Source organism: Platalea leucorodia (assembly GCF_965183815.1).
Source record: "Platalea leucorodia genome assembly, chromosome: 2".
NCBI classification, from domain to species: Eukaryota; Metazoa; Chordata; class Aves; order Pelecaniformes; family Threskiornithidae; genus Platalea; species Platalea leucorodia.
In genome coordinates, this window is record NC_138824.1 from 106,046,789 (window position 1) to 106,069,053 (window position 22,265).

Here is a 22,265-nt window from a genome sequence, read left to right on the forward strand (position 1 = left end):
TTTTCAGAGGCTTCTAATGAGGCCAGACTTGGGCAGGGTTGTTTTTTTTTCTCCCCCTTGGGAATAGAAGCAGAATCTACTTACTACATATTTTCCAAATGTCAGTTCTCAGATCGTAAGTAAAGATGTACTTGCACATTTTTTGTTTTATTACCACGGGGAAAAAAGTGCCAATAAGGACAACAACAAACATTTTCACTGTCTGGATTTTAGAAATGGTTAGAAAAAAATAGAGCCTCTTGCAGAAGTTCCTGCCCAAGATGATTCTTCCCCTAAAAAAAAATTAGCATAAGCAGTAGCACTTGTCAGAGTTGTACTCAACTGAATATATTTTCTCACACCTGGAAGTTTTTGATAACTGTTATGTGTAGCTAGCAGTTCCAAATCCTCTATATCACAATTAAAGAGAAAAGTTTCATTAAAAAAGATAGCTTAATGTTAAGATCCCCATCCTTCATTAATTATTGTCTGTAGGTTCAATAAGCACTTAAGCACTAAACAAATAAATATTTTAAATAACACTTATAAAATAAATAAAAAAGTCAATGCATATATTCACATTGTTCATGGAAAAACAGGCTTTCACCCAGCTGACTCTAACTGGGAACCAAAGTTTTGACTCTTAAAAAATGAGAATAGAAATTCTATTTCTTCATTATACTATGCCAGGCACATGTCAATGCAATTCAGTTCAAATTAATGGCACGACATTAGGTTAAAGTGACAGAACACAGTGGCAAGGGCTGCGGGTGAAATAGTGGCCCCACTTAACACAGTGAGAGACTTTCTACAGATCACAAAGAAGCCAACATTTTTCGAATGGCATTTGCTTGAATTCCAGCTACTTCATTACACTAAATATGGTATTTTATTAAAAAAAGTATTTCTGTCAATAAATTAAGTCTTCAGATTTACACACATGCATTCTGAAGACATCTTACTTGTGACATAAGCCAGTTTTCTAAAATGATTGTTATTTGTTTTAGATGAGAAGAGGCTTTATTAATGATGTTTTAAAGACTTCCAAGAATAAATTGAAACTGGCAAAACTGACCATAATCACTATTTCTAAGAAATAAGAATATCCCTTACACTGGTGAAGATACATAAAAAAATTTGACCAAATAATTTCAAAGTTATAAGATAATGGTATTAAAACCCCAAAGAAATGAACTATAAGGGGGGAAAAATCAACACATACTGTTAATTTACTATCTTTGTTATGTTTAGTAACAATCTGAAGGGAAATATCTTAAAATAAATATTTAATTCTGCCTTAGCTCTAAAGTGCATTGATTTCTTGAGTTATACTATATGCAACAGAGGAATGACCTATGAACTTAATCAACTACATAAATTCTAAAATAAAATATATGCAGTAAAATTTCTATGTGGACTTTTACTAAATGAACTTCTTCTGAGGTTTTGTATATATTGTTCTAGTCGCAGAGGTTGTAAGCCATTCCTTTAACATATAAAATAGGGAAAACTACTTTTCCCATTCTTTATTAAAGGTCAAAATTGAGCCCCCTGGATCTTCAAGTCCAACAAATGCCATGAAATGGAATGTGGCACTGTTACAGTCACAAGAAGTGAGTTTGGTGGGCAGGGACCTGTTTTATGTGCTGAGGCATGGCTGCAGAGAGGCACAGAAAAAGTATATGTAAATAAATACTATGAACTAAAGCAATTCACAGATTATAAATTAGGGAATAAATGTTTGTTAAAATCCACTAGGAAGTACAAAGAATGTCTATGTCAAGCATAAAGTTTTAAGTACATCACGGAAGGAGCTAGTATAAGCACAGCTCTGTGAAAAGGATTAACACAGAATCAAAATGCTGTCATGAAAGACCAATTGATGGTGTACCTGGAAAGCCATGAGACTCACAATGGTAAGGTCTATGCATAGATTTCTTATAATCAAAATACAGTTGAGAAAACAGAATCAAATCACATTGATCAAATTCAATAAGTCACATTCTCCAGCTTCTGTCAGACGGCAGAGCCAAGCATCATCTGTTGAATTTGTCATAGAACTTACAAGATTTCCAAAAAGCCAGATGAAGAATTTTGCATGCACAGACTGAATTACACTATTTAGGATCTTAACTAGGAGTGGGAACTTTAGAAGAACTATAGAAAAGTACAATTTTTTTATCCAGGTCTGTGTTTATATTCTTGTAAATATAAAAGTAAGAGGGAAAGGAAGAAAACATTGCTTGCCTTATCAACAGCATCAAAACATGCACCAGAAACTTATGACTACAGTGAAAGAGAAACCAGCAGCATTCAGCTGCAGGGAGTGGCCTCCGTTTTCATGTCTAGTAGCTTCACAGCATCTATCTGTGTGGATAAGAATCATTACAGAAAATCAAGGTGTGAAAAAATAAGTAAATTTGAGAAAAAAGTGAAAAAGTTGATAAGACATGAAAAATAAAATATTAAAAGGAAAAAAGTGACAGTGGGAAAGAAAAAAGAGAAAAAAAAATATTTACATTGTGCCAAAGACAATCACTTGAAAGACACTACTCTAATAGAAACATCAAGTTATGATTAAAGTGTGGATGAAATTGTAATCATTGAAGTGCTCTGGACAAATCTGGATAATAACGTACTCAAACTATAGAAAAGGTGTACCTTAATAGCAGCAACATGTGATTCTCCACAGCAGTCAAAGTGCTAAACTCTTTCGTCTGACTTTAAAACAATTTATTTAAGCACTTAACCTGAAGCATATGACCAACTCTCTTGTTTCCCCTTGAGATTAAAAAATAGTCAGCCAAGCTCAACCTAAATACTGTCCTTCATGTGTCTTTCATGCTGGAGGTACTCGGAACTCAGGAAACTACAATGCAACACCTACCAGAAATAGTGAATATTTGAAGTAACAACAAACACCAGCCCATAGGCTGAAAGAAGAAACTGTAAAAAAAGTCAATAATTACATAAAAAGAAGGTTCCAATCATGCATGGGAATAAAGAAGAGAGAAACTTGTTTAGCTGTTTCTTCTTGCCAATAAGTTTATCTTGTTCCCGAATTATCGTAGGAGTCCAGAATGAACCACTGTCAAAACTGGCATCAATAATATGGACATAAGTCCACTTGAAATATGAATGATCAATACAATTAGCACAGGCAGCTGGGTAATTAGATATTGACTTTAATTTTAGGATGGCAACAAAACATGCAAATTCTTAGACATTCAAGTCCCACAGTACATCTGGATGCAATCCACTGCAATATATGAAGTTTGCACATATATTTTCTACTAATATTTTCATTGAAAGTTCACTTTTTGGCAGATAATACAGTCAAATTTATGCAATGTATGTTTAAATATTTTAATCTCCTTGACTGGATATTAATATTTTTTTTTTTTCAGCTAGAGTGACACGGTAATTATATGGATAGTGACTAATATCAGTGTTAGGCTACTGTTTCAAAAAAGACTTCAAAAGAAATTGAAATGTAGAAAATCTTGTGTAGTATGAACAATAACCTTGGTTATGTCTTAATTTACTTACTTTAAAAAGTGAATTTTAAGAAATTGCGATGAAAGTAGATGAAAACTGTTAAGCCTCTCATTTTTCATTTAAACTGTATTATATCAGTCCTTTATTATAATTATTTAAGCTTTAAAAGAATTTATTTAAGGTAAAACTCACTGTAGAGGATGATTTGTGATATCTTAGCACAAATATATTGGGGTATGTCTTTTACTCTAGAGAGCTCACAGTTTGAAGAGAAAGGCAAGTGACAGATTAATCACTATCTCTTTCCACAAATAAATGATCAAGACATGCAGAATTCAACCGCTACCCAAAATCAAAGTATTTTTTGGGTTTTAGGAGTTGAATCTTTCAGATTTTTTTGCAACACATCTCAGATTCAGCTTTAATCACAGAGCTGTTGTTTTGTGAGTATGTTCTGGTGGGAAACTTGCCTTCGGGATATGGATGCATAACGTCCCTGTTCTGGCACAAATATACATCTGAGTGTAGGTAACTATCAAGTAGAAAAGACAGCAATATAAATAAACTAAGAGCTATTATGGACTTTACCCCATCCTCACACATATTTCTACTGTGATGTTTTCAATGATACACATTTTTAAGGAAATTATGACTGTTCAAGCTGTTCAAAATTCACAACCACTTCTTTTTATTAAGACTTAAATAGTTTGGTCCTTATATTCATAGCAAAAAAACTTTGACACATTAAACTTCCACAGTTATTTTAATAACACAGCTTTTAAATATTCTTAGAGACTATATCTGACAATTTAATCTTTTAATTGGCACTTAGGGCTTTTTTAATTATAAAGCAACATAATGCTAGCAATTATTTATAACAAATATTCTAGGCGAATAAGAGTACCACACTTGCAAAGTGTGGCCTAGCACTTCAACATTCAACATCTATGATGATTTTCTTTTTTTCTCATAGCATTCAAAAAGATAAGCAAACTGAAATTCACAAGGCAAAAAAAAAAAAAATCAATTCCTTTTGAAGCACAAGTTCTGTGAATACAGAGTAGTTCTTTGGCTATTATTATTTTTTTCTAGCATTCTATTGCTTTTCTAGTATTCAGTGGTAGTTAATTTCTGTGATAGCTGTACTGTAAGAATTACATTTTATAAAAAATATTTTTTTTTGCCTACGAACATCTCTGATGGTACTGATAGTGTACGACTTTTTGTTTCTCTGATTCATATCAAATAAGTTCTATCAATTTTAATAAGCGATTTCTATCCCTTTTCATGTAAAAACCATTAGTCTTTGCAGGGAATGGAACAAACACAGCTGTTTTTAGCCTACAGCAAGAACATGCCCTATCACTTACAACAATGTTCATCTCCAGGATTTGATGAGGAATGGCTCTTAGAAAATTCTAGTACTAGATTGCAAAACAAAAGCAAATAAGTTTTGTGGGGGTTATCATCTTTCTGAAGTTTGGATATTAATTTATCTGATTGGTGTGATTCCTACCAACTCCTATTCTCAAAGCATGAGATCTCAAAGACACTAATCTCTTCTCTCTACCCTCTTCAGAACTTCAGATAATAATAAAAAATATTCTACTTCCAATACAGCAATACATGCTGAAGACTTTGCTTTACACTTTTAGCTCAGAATTATGATCTGAACAAAAGTCGGACAAAGGCTTCATTTTCAAGTTCTGATTTTGGAATAATAATATCCTTCAGCCTATGAGATAATGATGCAGGTAACTTCACAAGGGTAATGCTGTAGCTCTTCCTTGCCTTGGGAATATGATCAGAGCTGCAAGGAGACTAACATCCTCAAGGCTTTCCTTTTTGACTGCTGCATTTTGTTCTTCATTTTAGATTTAACTAAAAACCTAACTAGTCAAAGCTGTAGAGATAGACTAAGGAATCTTGTAATGTACAAAGCTGTACAAATGAGGTACCCATTATGGTCTTCAAATTTCTGATCCTTGGAATGGAAATTTTGCCTTTGGCAATATCCTCAAACTCCTTCTGAGCTTTTCTTTTTCTTTCTTGATTTAAATTTATTGTTGCTATCCAAGCTAGTGCAAGGATCAAGGGTCAGAAAGTCATAACTATTCTTTCCCAAATATTCTGATTGTTCAAAGTGTGTCAATTTCTAATACAGTATTTTCCTTACTGCGTTACAAAGAATTTTACTTCTATCCTCAGATACCTATTTTAAAAAAGTTTACAGAAATGTTTTATTTTTGAAGCCTCTGTTCTCTGGCAAATTTAATGAAATTGTCAACTGGATTCAAGTTATCAAAAGACACAAATTGATGGATGTTTGTGCAGGTATACATACACACATACATGGACAGGCAGTGTGGTCACAAGCCAGGCTGAAAATCAGGCCAAAATGTTATTCCTGAAGAAACGGTACATAACATAATTCTACAGTCTTTTTCCGGAGATTTAAACAGGCAATTTAAAAGCCACAAGTAATGACTTTTAGTCCTGGCTTAAGTAGCTACTGGCAGCCTTTCTAGCTTTTTCTATGGAAAGAGACTACAAAAGATGATGACTACAAATCCCCCCAGTTTTCCTAATTTATCTTTTAATGATGCAACATAACTTTTCCTAGAACTAAGTACCAGAAGCCAACTGCTGACATTACCCCATAGCTAACTCTGCCTCAGAATGTGGTCCTGTTCCAAAATAACACATTGTACCTGGAAAGGGCTTCTCTTCAACTGAGCTACATATGATCACTAATGACTAATTTTGATTACCAGCAGTTCTGCAAAATGCTCAAGAGGGCATATCTACAGTCTTTTCCCTGTTCATTACCTATAGAATTGTTGACTAAAGTTAAAAAAACAGACAGGTTATCACTGCAAAAGCACAAGGGTTACTGATTGTGTACTGAGACAAAAAATACCACAAATATAACTGAACCCAGCCAGGCCTGAAGAATGCTGTTGTTCCTACTGAAGTGAAAGTGAGGAAGGAAGAAATTTGGCTTGCTTTTATGGGAAGAAGAGCTGTAAATAGAAACCTAGACAATAAATATAACAGAGATATCATTGCCTTTGGAAGTCTAAGGACCTGGAGACAGGAGGAAATTCTGGAGCAAGGATCAAGTCAGGGAATACTTAAGAAAACTGGACATACATAAATCCATGAGATCTGATGGGACGCACCCACGAGCGCTGAGGGAGCTGTCGTTGCAAGGCCATTCTCAATAAACTCTGAATGATCATGGAGATTGGGAGAAGTGACTGAGGATGGGGCGGGGAGGGGAAGAAAATGTCACTTCTGTCTTTGGAAGGGGCAGGAAGGAGCACTCAGGGATCTACAGGCCAGTCAGCCTCACCTCAATCCCTGGGAAGGTGACAGAGCAACTAATCCTGGAAACTGTTTCCAGGCATGTGAAGAACTACTACATCAGTAGTCAGCATGGATTCACAAAGGCAAAGTCATGCTTGACCAACCTGGTAACCTTCTATAATGAAATGAGTGGCTTGGTAGATGAGGGGAGAGCTGTGGTTATTGTCTATGTTGACTTCAGTAAGGCTTTCAACACTGTGTCCCATAAGATCCTCATAGAGAAGTTGTTGATATATGGGCTGGATAAGCAGACAGTGAGGTGGAATTGAAAACTGGCTGAATGGCCGGGCCCAGAGGGTGCTGATCAATGGCATAAAGTCTAATTGGAGGCCACTGACTAGCAGGGTATCCCAGGGGTCAATACTGGATCCAATCCTGTTCAACATCATCAATGATTTGGATGATGGGGCAGAGTGCACCCTCAGCAACTTTGCTGATGATACAAATCTCAGAGGAGTGGCTGATACCCCAGATGCTTGCGCTGCCATCCAGAGGGACCTTGACAGGCTGGAGAAATGGGCTGACAGGAACCTCAGGAAGTTCAACAAGGGCATGTGCAAAGTCATGGCTCTGGGGAGGAACAACCCCAGGCACCAGTAGATGGCTGGCAGCACCCAGCTGGAAAGCAGCTTTGCAGAAAAGGCCCTGGGGGTCCTGGTGGACACCAAGTTGAACATGAGCCAGCAATGTGCTCTTGTGGCAAGGAAGGCTAATGGCAATGACAGCAGAGGCCTTGGTCGTGCAAGCACGCTTTTATGTGATACCTTGACCTTGAGACTTGGTCGTAATCAGGTAAAATCTAATTTCAAACAGATCTGACATTATTTGAAATCTAAGGAAAATGCTTCAAAGGACACAAGAACTATTCAGATTGGAAGTTTATTCATAGTTATGGTAAGTCAAGAAATGTTATGTACTTTTGCGGTGGGGTACAGAACAAGAATGAAGAAAGCTGCTTTTTGGCTTCTCTTAGCTGATGCATGGTCAGGATCAAGTCAGCCCTCCTGGAGAAAAGGGAGGTTATGCCTCCTTTCAGAGCAAGGGAGACTGTGGAAGTCTCTTGCAGCCCATGGGTCAGGGTTGAAGGGATGTGAGAAACAAGGAGAGCACCTGTAGCAAGAGAGTCTGGTGTTTGGCAGCAAGAGGTGACAGGAACAAAAACCTTCCCCAGCTACACATATGGGATCATATAGAACTTGTTTCTACCAAAAAGAAGTCAATGAATTGCTTGACTGAGAGCAAAATTAAAGAAAAGGACTTGCCCTGAGAGAAAATTGTGGGCATCAAGACGACTTATTTCTATTTTTCTGTACTTAGTCATTTTCAGTCTCTGGATTAAAAAGTTCATTATCCTAGCTCTATTCTAATAAAACACTGTCTGTATAGTTCAAAAGCCCTATTTTGTCTATGTAATATATCATAAAACATACATACACAAATTCAAATACATATATATACAGACATACCTGTAGCACTGATAGGAGATATTTTTATTTTTCATTCACTTTGACACCACTGGAGATCCTAAAGTTGCATTTTTGTAAAAACTACCGATAAAAATCATGTTTTGCGTGAAGAGTATCATCTTTGCTACTAATGATGATAAGAGAAAATATCACATATTAGATTTTCCCTCTTTGCCTATCACTATATGATTTTAAGCACTGGTGACAGACATGCATTGAAAAAAAAGTAAATGAGATGCACAAGGAATTAAAACTTTTCCAGAGGTGTTAATAAAAAAATATTCCGACAGTTCATGCAGTATTGGAAGTTAAAAAAATCCAAAACAACCAATATCACGAAGTGAGAAAACTAGGTCTAAGGGTTTCTAATTATCCCCCAAATGCTTTTCTCATTTTCCCACCACTGTGCCAAGTTATTAATTTATAATGAAGAAGAAAAAACTTATGATAAAACACAACTTGCAGCTGTTTTTAATGTATCTACTGGCCTTCCAGAGAAACAGCACTGACTGGATAAAAGCCTGTGGAAGATGGCACCTGCAAAAATCTTCTGCCACTAATTTCTGAAAATATATCTAACACTTGCAGAAAGTATCCTCTTTTAACACCTTCCATTTCATCTTCTTCTAAGATTCATTAAATATAAAACTGTAGACGTGTTTTTAGGTTGCAACAGTAATAGTTCAGAACGACAGCTGATTTCAACACTTCTGTACCAGCTGCACGGTACAAAGACAGGATCTCTATCTCTGCCCTGCTGAGAAAGAGTAAATGGACCCATACAAACGGGCTGTAGGGTCGGGAGCTGATGGAGTTTGCCTGTTCCCGGTGACACACAGTCAGAGGGTTTGTTATGGCTGCAGAGATTAGTCTATGCTGCTGTCCTATCACTGATAAAGAGCGAAGGCACACAGCTCCTTTGAGAAGCCTCTTTTTTCTTACAGGACTAGGAGCAGCTTAACACTATAGAGAAGCCAGAACAAAACTTTCTAAAATATCACAAATCAGTACTTAAAATCTGATAAAGACTTCACTCCAAGGTAAGCACACTGATGTTCGAGTTGCACCTGCCTGCAAGTACTGCCAACTAACATCCCTAGAGAGATATTGGAATATATGAAATACTACATTTAAGACTATGCCACTCTTTCTTCAAAGCATGATTCTTAAATATACGTTCATATGCCTGAGTAAAAAGTGAAATACAAAGATGGAATTGCTGACTGCAAAAAATAACTCAAAAAAGTAGGAAGTAAAATTATATATCCATAGATGCAATATATAGTAATGTATGTATAAACATATACACATACATGAATATATTTATCTATATATTTATTTAAGTCAAAGTGTTTTAAGAAGTTGGTTTGCTGAGTGCTTCTCAAAGTCAGTGCAAGGTTCCATTGGTAAACCCTTCAGAAAGCCAGGAAACTTTTATTAAAAGGATTACAAATTCTGAGGAATTAATCACAAAATTGAGTGATTCAGTGAATAGACACCACGTTATAGGCCTAGGAACGGAAATTACAAAATCAAGTAGATATATAGTTGGAAGCTGCTGAGGGCAACCATGTGAAAACTTAAAGGAATGTCTGTCTCATTTATACACCTCTCTGATGCCAGACAGCAATTTTCAGCCTCGGGCTCCTTCCTAGACCTAAGACTGGTAATGGAAGATCATCATGTTGTGTTATTATAGAATTTGACTGCCAGCTAGGAGCTGGTACTTGCTCACACTTACATAGCAAACAGAAGTTGTGGACTCCGTGCCCACGGGAGTTGTGTATTCACATAAGTAGAGTTTTGGCTTCCAGTCCCTGCCCTCAGGGATTACTACTTGTGCCTTATATCCAATGGCTCTTGAAAGCATAAGCAAGCTCCTTCTACAGGAATCAGAACCAAAGTTTTATTTCTTGTGACAACTCCCATTTCCCTGGTAAGCACCCATCGAAGGACAGCAAATGTATCTTTGCCTCCATCTCTCCCCAGTTCTCTAAGTGCATTAGCTTGCACACATTTTCACCAGAATAGTATGTTAGGTATAGTTAACCATCATACTTAGGGGATCCCAAAATTCTCTTGGGATAAGTAATATCAATGAGACTGCATACATAGGACCTACAGATATCTTGTTTTTTAATTACATTTAGAGCAAGACAGAAACACTCAGTTCAGCTGAAGTGCCATAGATCTGGGCACATACAGATGAAAACCTTCAGGAGTCTTAGAAACTTTTCTAATTATTACATGAATAATCAGGAAGGGAATCTCAGTCATCAGAAGCAGCTAAGTAAGCACAGGGTAGCTGATGCAGATTTCATTCAAAAGTTTGCCTAATTTCATTCTTGTTGCCTATGTCCTTCTTTGGACCTAGCTGTAGATGCCTAGCTGCAAATACCTAAGCCTCAAAGCAAATAGTGCATCATCCGAGTTGACTAATGGATATCAGAAAGAATTATTCTGCTCATAGTTAAGCATTTTATACACATTATTTATCAAGTTTTAAAAGAGTAGGCTCATACTTTTTCAACAATGTTTTTTATATATGTATTATATTACAATAATAATATTATACCATTTCAAAACAAGATAACCATACTGACTCATGAATATGAACGTTAATGTTTCACTGATTGTAGGTGTCTTTTGACAAACTTTTAAAAATTGCCTGCAGAATGTTCTTATGATGGGAATTTCACACTCTTTTCAGGCTTTGCAAAAACAGTTGTCAAGGAAACTAATTAGTTCCACAATCATAACTGCAATAATGATTCATATAAAGAAGACCTGATGTTAAATCATGTAACAGACTTCTTACAACTACTTAGAGGTTATGGGAGAGCACTGAAAGTAAAAAGCCCCTAAATACCTATACAACTGTGTTCAGAGAAAAATGTTCTATATATCTTCTGAAACTAAATTAACTAAGCTGCTTTTTACTTGAATCTCTGGAGACCATCTCTGTTATCATTTATGCAGGCATATCAGGTTTCTCTCAGTTACAGCAGCTGTGGCAATAATATGGAATACTTTAAATAATTAGAACAGGTTAAAGTTAGATTGCATTGCAAAACAAGTAAGATTTGTGTTTCAAATATACAAAATTGAAAAATGGCTTATCCCTTCAATTTACCTAAATAAGGTTTTATTTATTTCTCCACTTGATAAATATTTTTATTTACTTGGGAAAATAAGCTTTCCTACATTTTTTTCCCTTTTCTTTTTCGATCATGTAGTGAAATTTTATTTCTGAATGTTGGCAATCACAAGGCACTATCTGTTTAAAAACAAGTACACAAGGCCTATTGAGACCCTGAATTTCGATCAAGATGCAAATCAACTCTCACTACAGCAATTCAAGAGCATAATCCAAATATTTGTACTAGAACTGGATCTGAACCTAGTAATGAATTACAAATGCCTATTCCTTTCTATAAATGCAAGTAACAATGCTTCCGATATCAACACATTGCTATGGAATATTAAAAAATGTTGCAGACACCTTGAGATAACTTCCTTGAAAATATATTTGAAGAAAACTTGCAATAGGCAGAAAGAAAATTAGTTATGTCAAACTTTTCCGATGACACAGTAGTCTATGACATTCAAACTCATTGCCACTTTATTAAGATCAATGCCAGTCAGATGCTGGGATTGAAACACAGGTATTGATATGGTTTACATTTTAATATATTGGCCATTATATTTACTTGGCAAGATTTTAATTTGATTCTAATACTCTAATAGTTTAATATATGGCATACAGAATATACTATGTTACAGGATTTAGCACCTGATTTTGAAATGGTAATTATGACACTGATCTAATTTGGAATTTAATATTGAAGATATCAGCTCATAATTTAGATAAAAAGTTTTGAGATCTCTTAGTCATAACATTTTCTTTATAAAAATTAAAATTACTCATAATATATCAGAAATTACCATCATATTTTAGGTTTATTCTTAATTAAATAATTTTGCATTGTCGCACAAAAATATAACTTCACATTGGGAAGCTTTAAAACTTGATAAATTAGATACTGAAACACATTCACTCTTCAATACCATGCAGTTTTCCTTAAAAAAATTCCAAACCTTCCTATTTACACACTTAAAAATATGAACATTTCTATAGATTTCAAAGGTTGTAAATAGGCCTAATAGAAGGCTGTATGCTCACCGTGTTAGGGTGAATCAGTAAGATTGTATCTAAACAAGACTATTTGAAGTATTAACCTCATCAGACACTAAAACAAATATCTTTATTACATGTGTATCTTGAAGGACATGTAGAGATATTTTGAGTTGGATTGAAATCAAGAATTCTAACAACTAAGTTGTTTACAACAGCCAAATAGGCAATACAAGGCAACTTAAAAATGTATAGCAGGTATATCTTAAATACTGTATATCTTGTTAACTGTCATCATCTGGGTTGAAGATTCAGTGTTTGTTCTGTACTTACAAATGACTTTATTACTAAGAAAAACGTAGGAAACGGGGTCCTATTTAAGGGTTTTGAATCGAGTCTTTGCTGATAATAGAGTACGGGGTTGCGGGCTTTGTTAGTTAAAGACGACTTCAGTTACCTTATGTTCAACTACACACATTAGTGTACTACAAGTAGCAAACAATTCATAGAGTGAAAACACTCTAAAATTAACTTACCTGTAATAATGTTGGGCTTTGGTGGCATGCTGAATTCATACAATGTTGGTTCAGAGTAACCCAGTCTGTTGGCAGCTGTAATTTGTACTTCGTAACCCATGGTCCATTGAAGATGCTCTAGGATGATGTGGTCTCTACTACCCTGCACTTTTTTCTCTAGCCACTGGTCTTCCTTATCTTTCTGTAAAGATGCAAATATTAATTTAAATTCTCAAAACCTCTTGTATTATTCATCTAAACTAGGTGTCTACATGATGCACAAAAAATACGAAGTTTCATTTATAGAGGTTATGAACATTCAACTAATCTAATTTTGGAGTTCTGAGTACTTGGGCTTTTCGTAATTTTGACCACTCTTAATCATGTTTCCACAATGTGGATTTAGGGATTTTTTAGGCAATTACTTTTAACCTTTTGGCTTCAATTTATACTTTGCTCAAATACTCATGTTTATCTTGGGGAACAGCAGGATAATTATTTGCAAATGCTGCTAAGAATAAATTCTGTAAAAGGTTTATTTTGCATAGATGTTTCAATTACATTTTGATCAATGTTCTTTAAAAGAAACTTGCCATTAAACCCAAACTTGAATTACTCGTGAATACAAGCTGTGCTTGTATCATACATTAGTTATATAATGAAAACATACACTAACTGAAGCAATATGTGGTACTATAGTAGCATTTTGCAAACCAGGTTATATGCAACAATATAAACACCACTGAGAAAGTATGCATTCCTATGTCTACACTGGTGAGAGGATACATGTAAATCATTAAGACGGTGTTCTAGAGAAAAAAAGGGTTCTCATAATTCAGGTAATTATCTAAGACACCTATACAAAGGGAACAAATGAGGACTTCAGTTGCAATCTTACTTCTGGCATTTCATAAATTTGGAGTGCTTACCTTTGCAATCGCTCCTTTTAGTGCATAATATATTTAATTATTCTTTATACAAATGAGAATTACAAAATAACTAATAGCTAAAAGGATAAAACAATATATACTGTCAAACACAAAAGCCATCTTGTTCAAAGGAGTATCAATAACAGTCAGTAAGAAGCCATGCAGTCCTATTCTTAATAAACACTGAGGTACCATACAGTGGCAAAAACTATGGCTGAGAACCAAATCCTGGCCATCCAACCCATACAACAACACAGACCCAGTCAGTGGATATAAACTTTCTGGGGGGGGGGGGGGGAAATCTCCAAATACAGGGAAGTATAACTTTTTGCTGCAGACTACAATGCTTCTCAGCAGCTTATATTTAGGCTCTTCGCTGAAGCATCTTACTCTTGACTGATAGAAGTGTCAAAGAAAATAGCAACTAAATTAGACAGTTCAGGGCTCAATCATGCTCCTTATGCCTGGGTTTTTTTTTTTGGTCCCAGTCTTCAGAAAATAGAGTGACACACTAAACTCCCTTATGTGCACTGCTGCAATAACTTATTTGCTATCAGTGCTGAGTGTGATGGTTTTTCCATGCTGACTTCACCTTTTCTTAAACTCTTTCTTGCTTCTTCTGCACTGGCATTGGTACTGACACATGATAGTCTTGGGAATGATTAAAATACAGTAAAACATCTTTTCAGGAGCATTTGCAGTAAGGCAGCAGTAGACCAATGAAAAATATCAGGATGGTAGACACATTACAAATCATGAAAAAAAACTAAATACATTGGAGTAAAAATAATTTACTTATCATGCAGTGAAACTGGTATTTTCTGTCAAGGATATTCTCCTATATCCTCATGGATAATTTCTGTTGCAATCATCGGACATGCCACTGAGTGAATCCACCCATATTTACGTTCTACTGAGTGAATCCACTTATATTATCACTATATCAAACTACTGTTACAAAACATATTTTTGTATAACACTGCTAAAATAAAAGGAATTAATACTGATTGCAATATGCGTATGCAAATACTCCTTAGTAATACTAGGAATAGCAACGTTATGTAGCACCATATTTTAATGACTGTTTAAATTGGTGAGCTTTGGGAGGAGTTAGGAAAAAAAAAATAGTACACCCAGAGTCCAAAGAATATCAATGTGAAGCAATCAGAAGATCCATACATGATCTTGGTGTGTGCACATACAACCGTGTGAATATACTGGGGAATTCCAAAGAGGTCCAGAATCACAGAAAGAGAAAAAATATACTGAATTGGAAAATAAGGATTCAGGCTAATATGGCTCCTGCCGGTGGAAAAGACAGCATTGCAAACAGATATATGACTATATTTTGAAAACAAACACTAGAACTATGTACGATGAATAATATGAGCTTAAGATTTCGAAGGAAAACTATACAGATTTCTGTATGAGGCTACTCTTATGCAGACACAGGAATAAGTGAAAAGGCAGTTGTTCCACAGTTTGGTCAGGTGAAGAATAATGAAAGAGCTGAAACGTAACAGGATACCTGCATGCTATGCCAGAGAAGTGACGCCTTAAGCTTAGTTGAAAGTGAAGCCAACTGGGTGGATTGAGATAAATGAAACAAAGTCCAACCCCTGAGCTCAAAGACAACAAAATGTTTTATAGTGACAAACACAAGTTAGGAGGAGGAAGAACACAGAAAGTATCTGGAAAGCAAGTTGTCTTCTTCTAAAGATAAACAGATGAAGTTTCCAGAATACAATCTGCTTTTGGCATCTTAAAGAAAAAAAGAAAAGAACTGCAATGTCCTTCATTATAGCTGTTATTTCACAGGCATTTTCAAGTACTTTTTGCTAAGTAGAGCTCAGTAATGTGTCCAGATTTATTTTACTATTAGAACAGAAATGGAAAGAGAGGGACAAGAACACAAAATAAGTCTGTCAGTTAAATCTTCCTACAAATCTCCCTGTTTATGCTAAGACCCTTCAATTGGTAGCTTAAGGAGCAGAAAACAGAACTACAAAAGAACACGTCATACCTTATTAGGCTGTTCTATCATTAATATTGCTTAAAATTTATAGAAAGCTCTACATATGCACAGTGTTCTACAACAAATGAAAGAAACTTCTAAATCACAAGCTACAGTCTAATTTGAGGGGTGAGTTAATATAAATGTTTTCAATAATCATTTACTATTAGCATTTGTATCATTAATATCCACCAACAAATGCACATTTTCAGAGACCTCAATCAGATCTGCACCCTCAGAGGTTAAACTGTTTCTTTATTTGCATTTCGTTTTGTTTCATATAATGCAAAAATACTCTTTTACAGAAGGTCACTGACGCTGTGAGACTAACCAATGACTGGCAATTTCTGGGGATCTTACTGCTCACTTCCATTACTCTTAAGTTTTAGATTCACACTGTCCTCTTCCCAGTGTAAGTCTTTGGTTGAAACAAACCTGCCACAATGCCACAGACTAATGACACTAAAAAAAATATATATTTCTTAATTGCGTGTATATTGGCTTTAAATATATGCATCAACCAAATTTATCTTAGAAGTTTCTAAGAGCTAGATTTGTACAACAGCTGTAAGTAGCCTAAGCACCTAAATACCCTGACAAAAAAAGAGCAACAAACAAAGCAGTGTGAAACTCCAGTGTACCATGACTTGGCTGCTTCTCAAAACTGAGGGGACATCTGAACAACAGTGAAAGTAAAGCCAATCCACTGTTTAGGCACCTAACTATTTCCTAGCCTAGAAAATAACATCTCTCTCTTTAATGGTCATTTTACATTGTACCCAAGATCACATTCTCTGGGAACTCATAAAAAGTGAGGAAAAGTGATTAACCCCCTTCAAGCCTTTCCCTTATTCTCTGTCCTCCCTAAATTGTTGCACTGAAAGTTCTGGTCAAACAGACTTGTTATTATGGTGGACCCTGTGACAAAAAAAGGGCAGGAGATGACACACTATCTTGAAAGCTGGCAGGAAAAAATATCAAGAAATACACACGGAAAACAACCTGATAATTTAAAGCAGTGACTTCACAAGAATTCATTATATTAGGGTGGTGCTTTGTAGGTCTGGGTAACACAGGACAAATACTGAACAAAGCACGAAATGGCTGATAACATACATAGTGCTAAAATGCACAGAAAGTCCAAGGATCTGGCAGATAAAGTGGAGCTCAGAGATGCAAACCCATTTAATTATTTTATGGTAGGTATCTCAGAGTGGGAGTAAATGAGAAATTATCTCTTTTTTAAATGATTTGTATTTACAAAAGTTTGTTCTAGAACTTATCTAAAGCAACAAAATGAACACAGTCCTCCATCAACACAGTCAAACAAGAGTGAAGCACATAACCTATCAATCAAACACTTGTCACTGCCGAAATTCAGAGCATTAATACTAACATTGTCACAGGTCAACATGGTGAACAACTTTTAGGCCTGCAAAAACTAATCACTCCTCTAACATTTCCTCCAAACATCATTATGGACATAAAAGAAAAAAATAAATTAAATGCTGTTATTGTTTTTCAAAATAGGATTTTAATGATTTTTTTATTGCTTGAAACCATAAAAGATGGATATTTTTATCATTTCATTCTAATTCCAAATTTTTACTGAAACTTGGCATGCCAGGGAAAAACAAAATCAACACCCTCCCCCTTTTTTTTCTAGCTTACTGTTGGCATTCTGTAAGCTGAAAGTATAGAAACAGGATTCCCTTTTCCAATCACTAAGAAGCCTATTTCAATACTTACTTTTTAAGCATTATGAAGTAATTCAGGATATGGTACCAAAATCATAACTGAAGGCTGGTAACAAATCTCTTCAAGATAAGAGACTGCTATGTATTTGCAGGGAACAGTGGGCAACATTATGTACCAGGCACAAATTCACAATTGCAACATGTGCAGCTACAGAATACCCATCATGGTCAAAATACATGTGAGCAGTAAGCACAAACTTTTGCTTGTGACTATGAGTCATGCGTAAATGATTATTCCTGTATGGTGATCACACATTGTTTGCCTGCTGTTTCTGGTGCTAAGCTTAACCTGTATAATACTTTCCAGAGGCTGCTTTGTAGCCTTTCTCTTGCAGGTCTATGCCTGGTCACCCATCGGCCCTGAGCTGCTGTGGCAGTCTCTCCCCTGTATCCCAAGTGCTCCTTCCTCCTGGCCTCCCTTATCTCCTCACCTTCCCCTTAGTCTGTACGATCTCTTCAACCCTCCCCTCTAGCTTTTAGTTTATTATTATAGTACTTAGTAAACAACACAGCAAATAATAGCCATTTAAAAATTCAGTACACATTTCCTCAGTAACTTGCACGCACAAAGCCTAACATCCATTGTGCAACACCAGCACATCACCACGTGTGCCCCAACCAACGTTAATAGCACCATAAGCAGGAACAACCAAAGGGGAGCTTGAGTTGGTTCCCATTAAAATTACACAGTTACTATGAGAAATAGTGGTTGGGGGGCGACCGCCTGCATCGGACAGGATGCTTGTCTAGGGAATCCCCATCACTGCTCTTCCTGGCTGGCTACTGGGGAGCAGTTTTCCCTTCTCCTCTCTCTCTCCTCCTTTTCTTTCCCAAGGTAACTTTGAAGTCAATGTTTGCCATCAGCTTCAGACTCCATCAGTGAAGCTTTGTAAGACTGTCTTGACTTTCTTTGTGGAACAGCATGAATCAATTTGAGGCTGCTACTCATAAAAATTGCATAGTACCTACTTCTCTGGAATACAGAACAAAACGTGAAGCTTCTTTTTATCTGATCATAGTTAGTAAGCCCTGCCCATAATATGAATAAATTGATATTAGGAAAGCAATATTTGACAGAATGAAACACATGATTTCCAGAAAAAATAAAACTCACCAATTGCCCTAAACCAGGCTATAATATCTTAAAGGCTGTTGTTCTCCCAGTTTTTTAAAAAAAAAATATCTGTATAAAACTTAAATATGAGGGAAGTGACTCTTAATAAGACATAAGCTGTTATGAAACACAAAGAAGAAAAAGCCACTGATGTATAGCTTGTTATCTAATATGCTCTTTAAACATGCAAGCAAATACTTTGGTCCAGGTGCTAATAATGAGGCTGGCAAGAGTTATAGGAAAGCTAATTAAATACGACCAATGGGGAAGATAGAAGAGAAGCAGTCAACAGATAATTAAGAACCTTAAATAGCATCCATTCATTCTGATCAAAACACCAAAAATTATTGTGCTTTTTTGTTGTAAGAAGGCCTTTAATTTAGTCAAATTGCTTTTTCAATTGGAAGCTTAAGGAGATATGGATTTGAGGTCCAAGTAAAAGCTATCTTCTTCAGTAGCCTATTAAGTTTCCAGTTACTGCTTAAACTGTACATTTATCTTTCAACAATACACATGAAAAGTGATCTTTTATACTATAATATTGTACCTTAGTCAAAACACTACATCAAAACCAGGTTTCCAAAAATATTCAGGATAGATCCAAAATCATTTAGCTTGCTTAAATCACAGAAACAGATTAAATTCCATATACTGCATGCATATATTATATCCAAATGGTTTACTTTCTTGTCTTCTCAATTATAAATACTTAGAGGCATTGTAATCTAACTAGGAAGCTCAATCCCACAAAACTGCATTGCATCTTGTATATTTTGCTAGCCTCTCTCTTCTTTACAATTACTTTTCTTTTATGCCCACTGTACTCACTGGACTGAAAGTCATTTAAGAAGGTCAATTATGATTTAGGGATCCGAGATATCAGAATAACTTCTGGTTATTCCCTCAGGCTATTCTTAAATGCTCTACCAAATTTTTCTCAATTGATTTGGTGCTACCAATCTTCTTTGTTTATTCCTAGCTTAAGAAAATCATTTTACATGCCAGGTTTAGCACTTGGATAATCCCAGAAATATCATCAAAAATTTACATTATAGGAAACATCAGGAAATGTGACAAAAACTATTACAAAATAAGGAACTGGCTTTTCCTTTTTGGGACCACTCAAACATTTAATTTCTCAAAGATTGCTTATTCTTGTTAAATACAGTCATCACTACCTTCTATTTAACATGTCTAAATATCTGATGTTACATTGCCGATCTGTTTTAGACTCTCGAAATGGACATGTAAATCTGCTACTGCACTCTGGTAAAATGTCTTTTTACTGGGTCTAGTAAGACAAAAGTAGTATAATCTTCCTAAAAGAACACAAAGAAGTTATTAGAAAATGCACAGTTTTGACGTAAATTCATTGCTTTTGCCAGCTGTATAGTTACTTCTTCAACACAATCATTTCTAAAAATAGTATATGAGGAAAGGAAGGATATTTTAGCTACTTTAATAATAAAAAACCCCACTTTTTTCATAGGAAAAGAAATTACTCATTGCAGAAAAGCCTGTTTTCTAAACTTGCCAGATTTGGTGAGAATACCAGATCAGACTCTAGCTGACAGAACAGAAACTCTGTACGATGGCTGTTAAAGAACTGGTATGTACACTGACACTCATGAAAGTCCTGACAATTTGTCAATTATTTGGCTTTTTTAAGCTGACCCTTGGAATCTAGGAAGATAGAAAATATGAAACATGATTAGATAATTAATCTCATTTAAAAGTAATATGGAGCACTGGAATATAGCTTTCTATCTCTAGGATGCTATCAATACAGATGCATTTGTAACAGGTTAATAATTTGTTGTTCAAACAACACTTAATTATGTAACTTTAATGTCTGCTAATTTACGGCACTTTTGAGAGCTGAACACGAATGTTCCTCATTTACCATGTAACAAAACAGAGAATACAGCTTTCTTGTTAGAATGAACTTTTAGTTATACATTTAGGAAGAGCAGGGTGCATTTCCTTCTTTTTTTTTTTTTAATAATCTGGCATTAGCAACCTAGTCACAAGAGAAAACATACTATAACTTTTTTCTTTTTGCAGTATGCAAACCATTTTGTCACATTTCAAATCATATCAACGATCTTCTCTACATTAAAAGCAGATATTACTAAGCAAAACCCACCTATTCTGATTAACTGAAATACTTACACTTCTGTATTTGACAATATATTCCAAAATGGGGGCACCTCCATCGTCTTGTTTAGTTATGCTAAGTTTAAAACTCTTGCCACTTCCTGGTTGTCCATGAATTGAAGGGGGGCTTGGCTCCCCTAAACAAGGGAAAAAACAGTAGATAATAATTCAGCAATAAGACAAGTCTTAAATTACAGCTGGGAGCTTGTCCACAAGATTATTAATCAAAATCTTTAAAATTAACATGATCCTTCAAGCACTGCAGAACATCCTTAATAAATGTGTTAAATACTTTGCTTCAAGTATGAAAGAAGTATTCATTTCTTTGAGACTTTCTGACTTTTGACGCTTTCAAATGTAATTTACTTCAGAAATGACTTAGCCAACAATTCAGGAAGGCTGGTGAGCTGCTAGTCACTCTGAAGTTTACGAGTAACACAATCTTACAGGAAAGCAACCTTAACATTAAGCATGAGCTTTAGTCCCATTTGCAAGATATAAATTGTAATACAGATATTAGCTAACTTAACTCTTCAATAAATGTGCCAAGGCAAAATTAGACACTTTTGGAGTAGTCTATATTAAGAATAAATATAAAGAATAAGATTTCCAAAAGCAAACCCAATTTTATCTGTAATGAAAGGATAAAAATAATCTTAAATGTACAATTGAAGGGTTAACAGCCAGCTTAAGCCACTTTTCTAATGGAAATTCACAGACTAATTATCATTCTCTATATGCAACACCTATTATAAAGTTTTAGATCAGATCCTAAATGAACATGTGTTGTCATACTGAAGCATCTTATCTTCAAAATATCTGTAAATTTGCATTCACCCAGAGAGATACAGTTCCATTAGAAGTATTTGTAATATTTGTGTTTATCCCTTATCATAGTAAAGATAAATTGATTTAGATTTCAACGTAGAATTTGCCTAGCTTTCTATCAGATAACATATATATAATTTCTATCAGTTTCTATCAGTTTTTTGATCAGGTATGATGTCCCGTATGAATAACAGCAAATTATTTTATCTGCCATTCAATATATTTAGAGGATGCACATGCTTAAATCAAATAGAAATTTTAAATCTGCCAAGTTACAAGTTTTGGACAGAAGAAACATATCAATAAGAACATAATATAGTAACATGGAAATATTTATGTTCTTTGTAGTCACGTGACTTTTACTGTTCATTCCATTAGGGCCAGTATTCTTAACTATACTGAGTAACACCCTACTCAGAAAACAGTTCAGTTGCAACAGATTTATGAGAGACTAGTCTAGTAATAGTTGCTGATGTATTTTGGTATATCTGTTTGAGTACTATA

At 35.2% G+C, this 22,265-nt stretch overlaps 1 protein-coding gene across 2 annotated transcripts in view; it reads right to left on the bottom strand.

Moving 5' to 3' along the window:
- Nucleotides 1–22,265, bottom strand: part of NCAM2 (neural cell adhesion molecule 2) — a gene marked incomplete at both ends in the record, with an annotated part of 315,199 nt that overhangs the window by 22,871 nt on the left and 270,063 nt on the right. For both annotated transcript variants that reach the window (XM_082333672.1, XM_082333671.1), the window contains 2 exons: nt 12,984–13,164; nt 20,949–21,070. In XM_082333672.1, the coding sequence (XP_082189798.1) occupies nt 12,984–13,164; nt 20,949–21,070 (303 nt within the window). The remainder of the gene's footprint in view (nt 1–12,983; nt 13,165–20,948; nt 21,071–22,265) is intronic.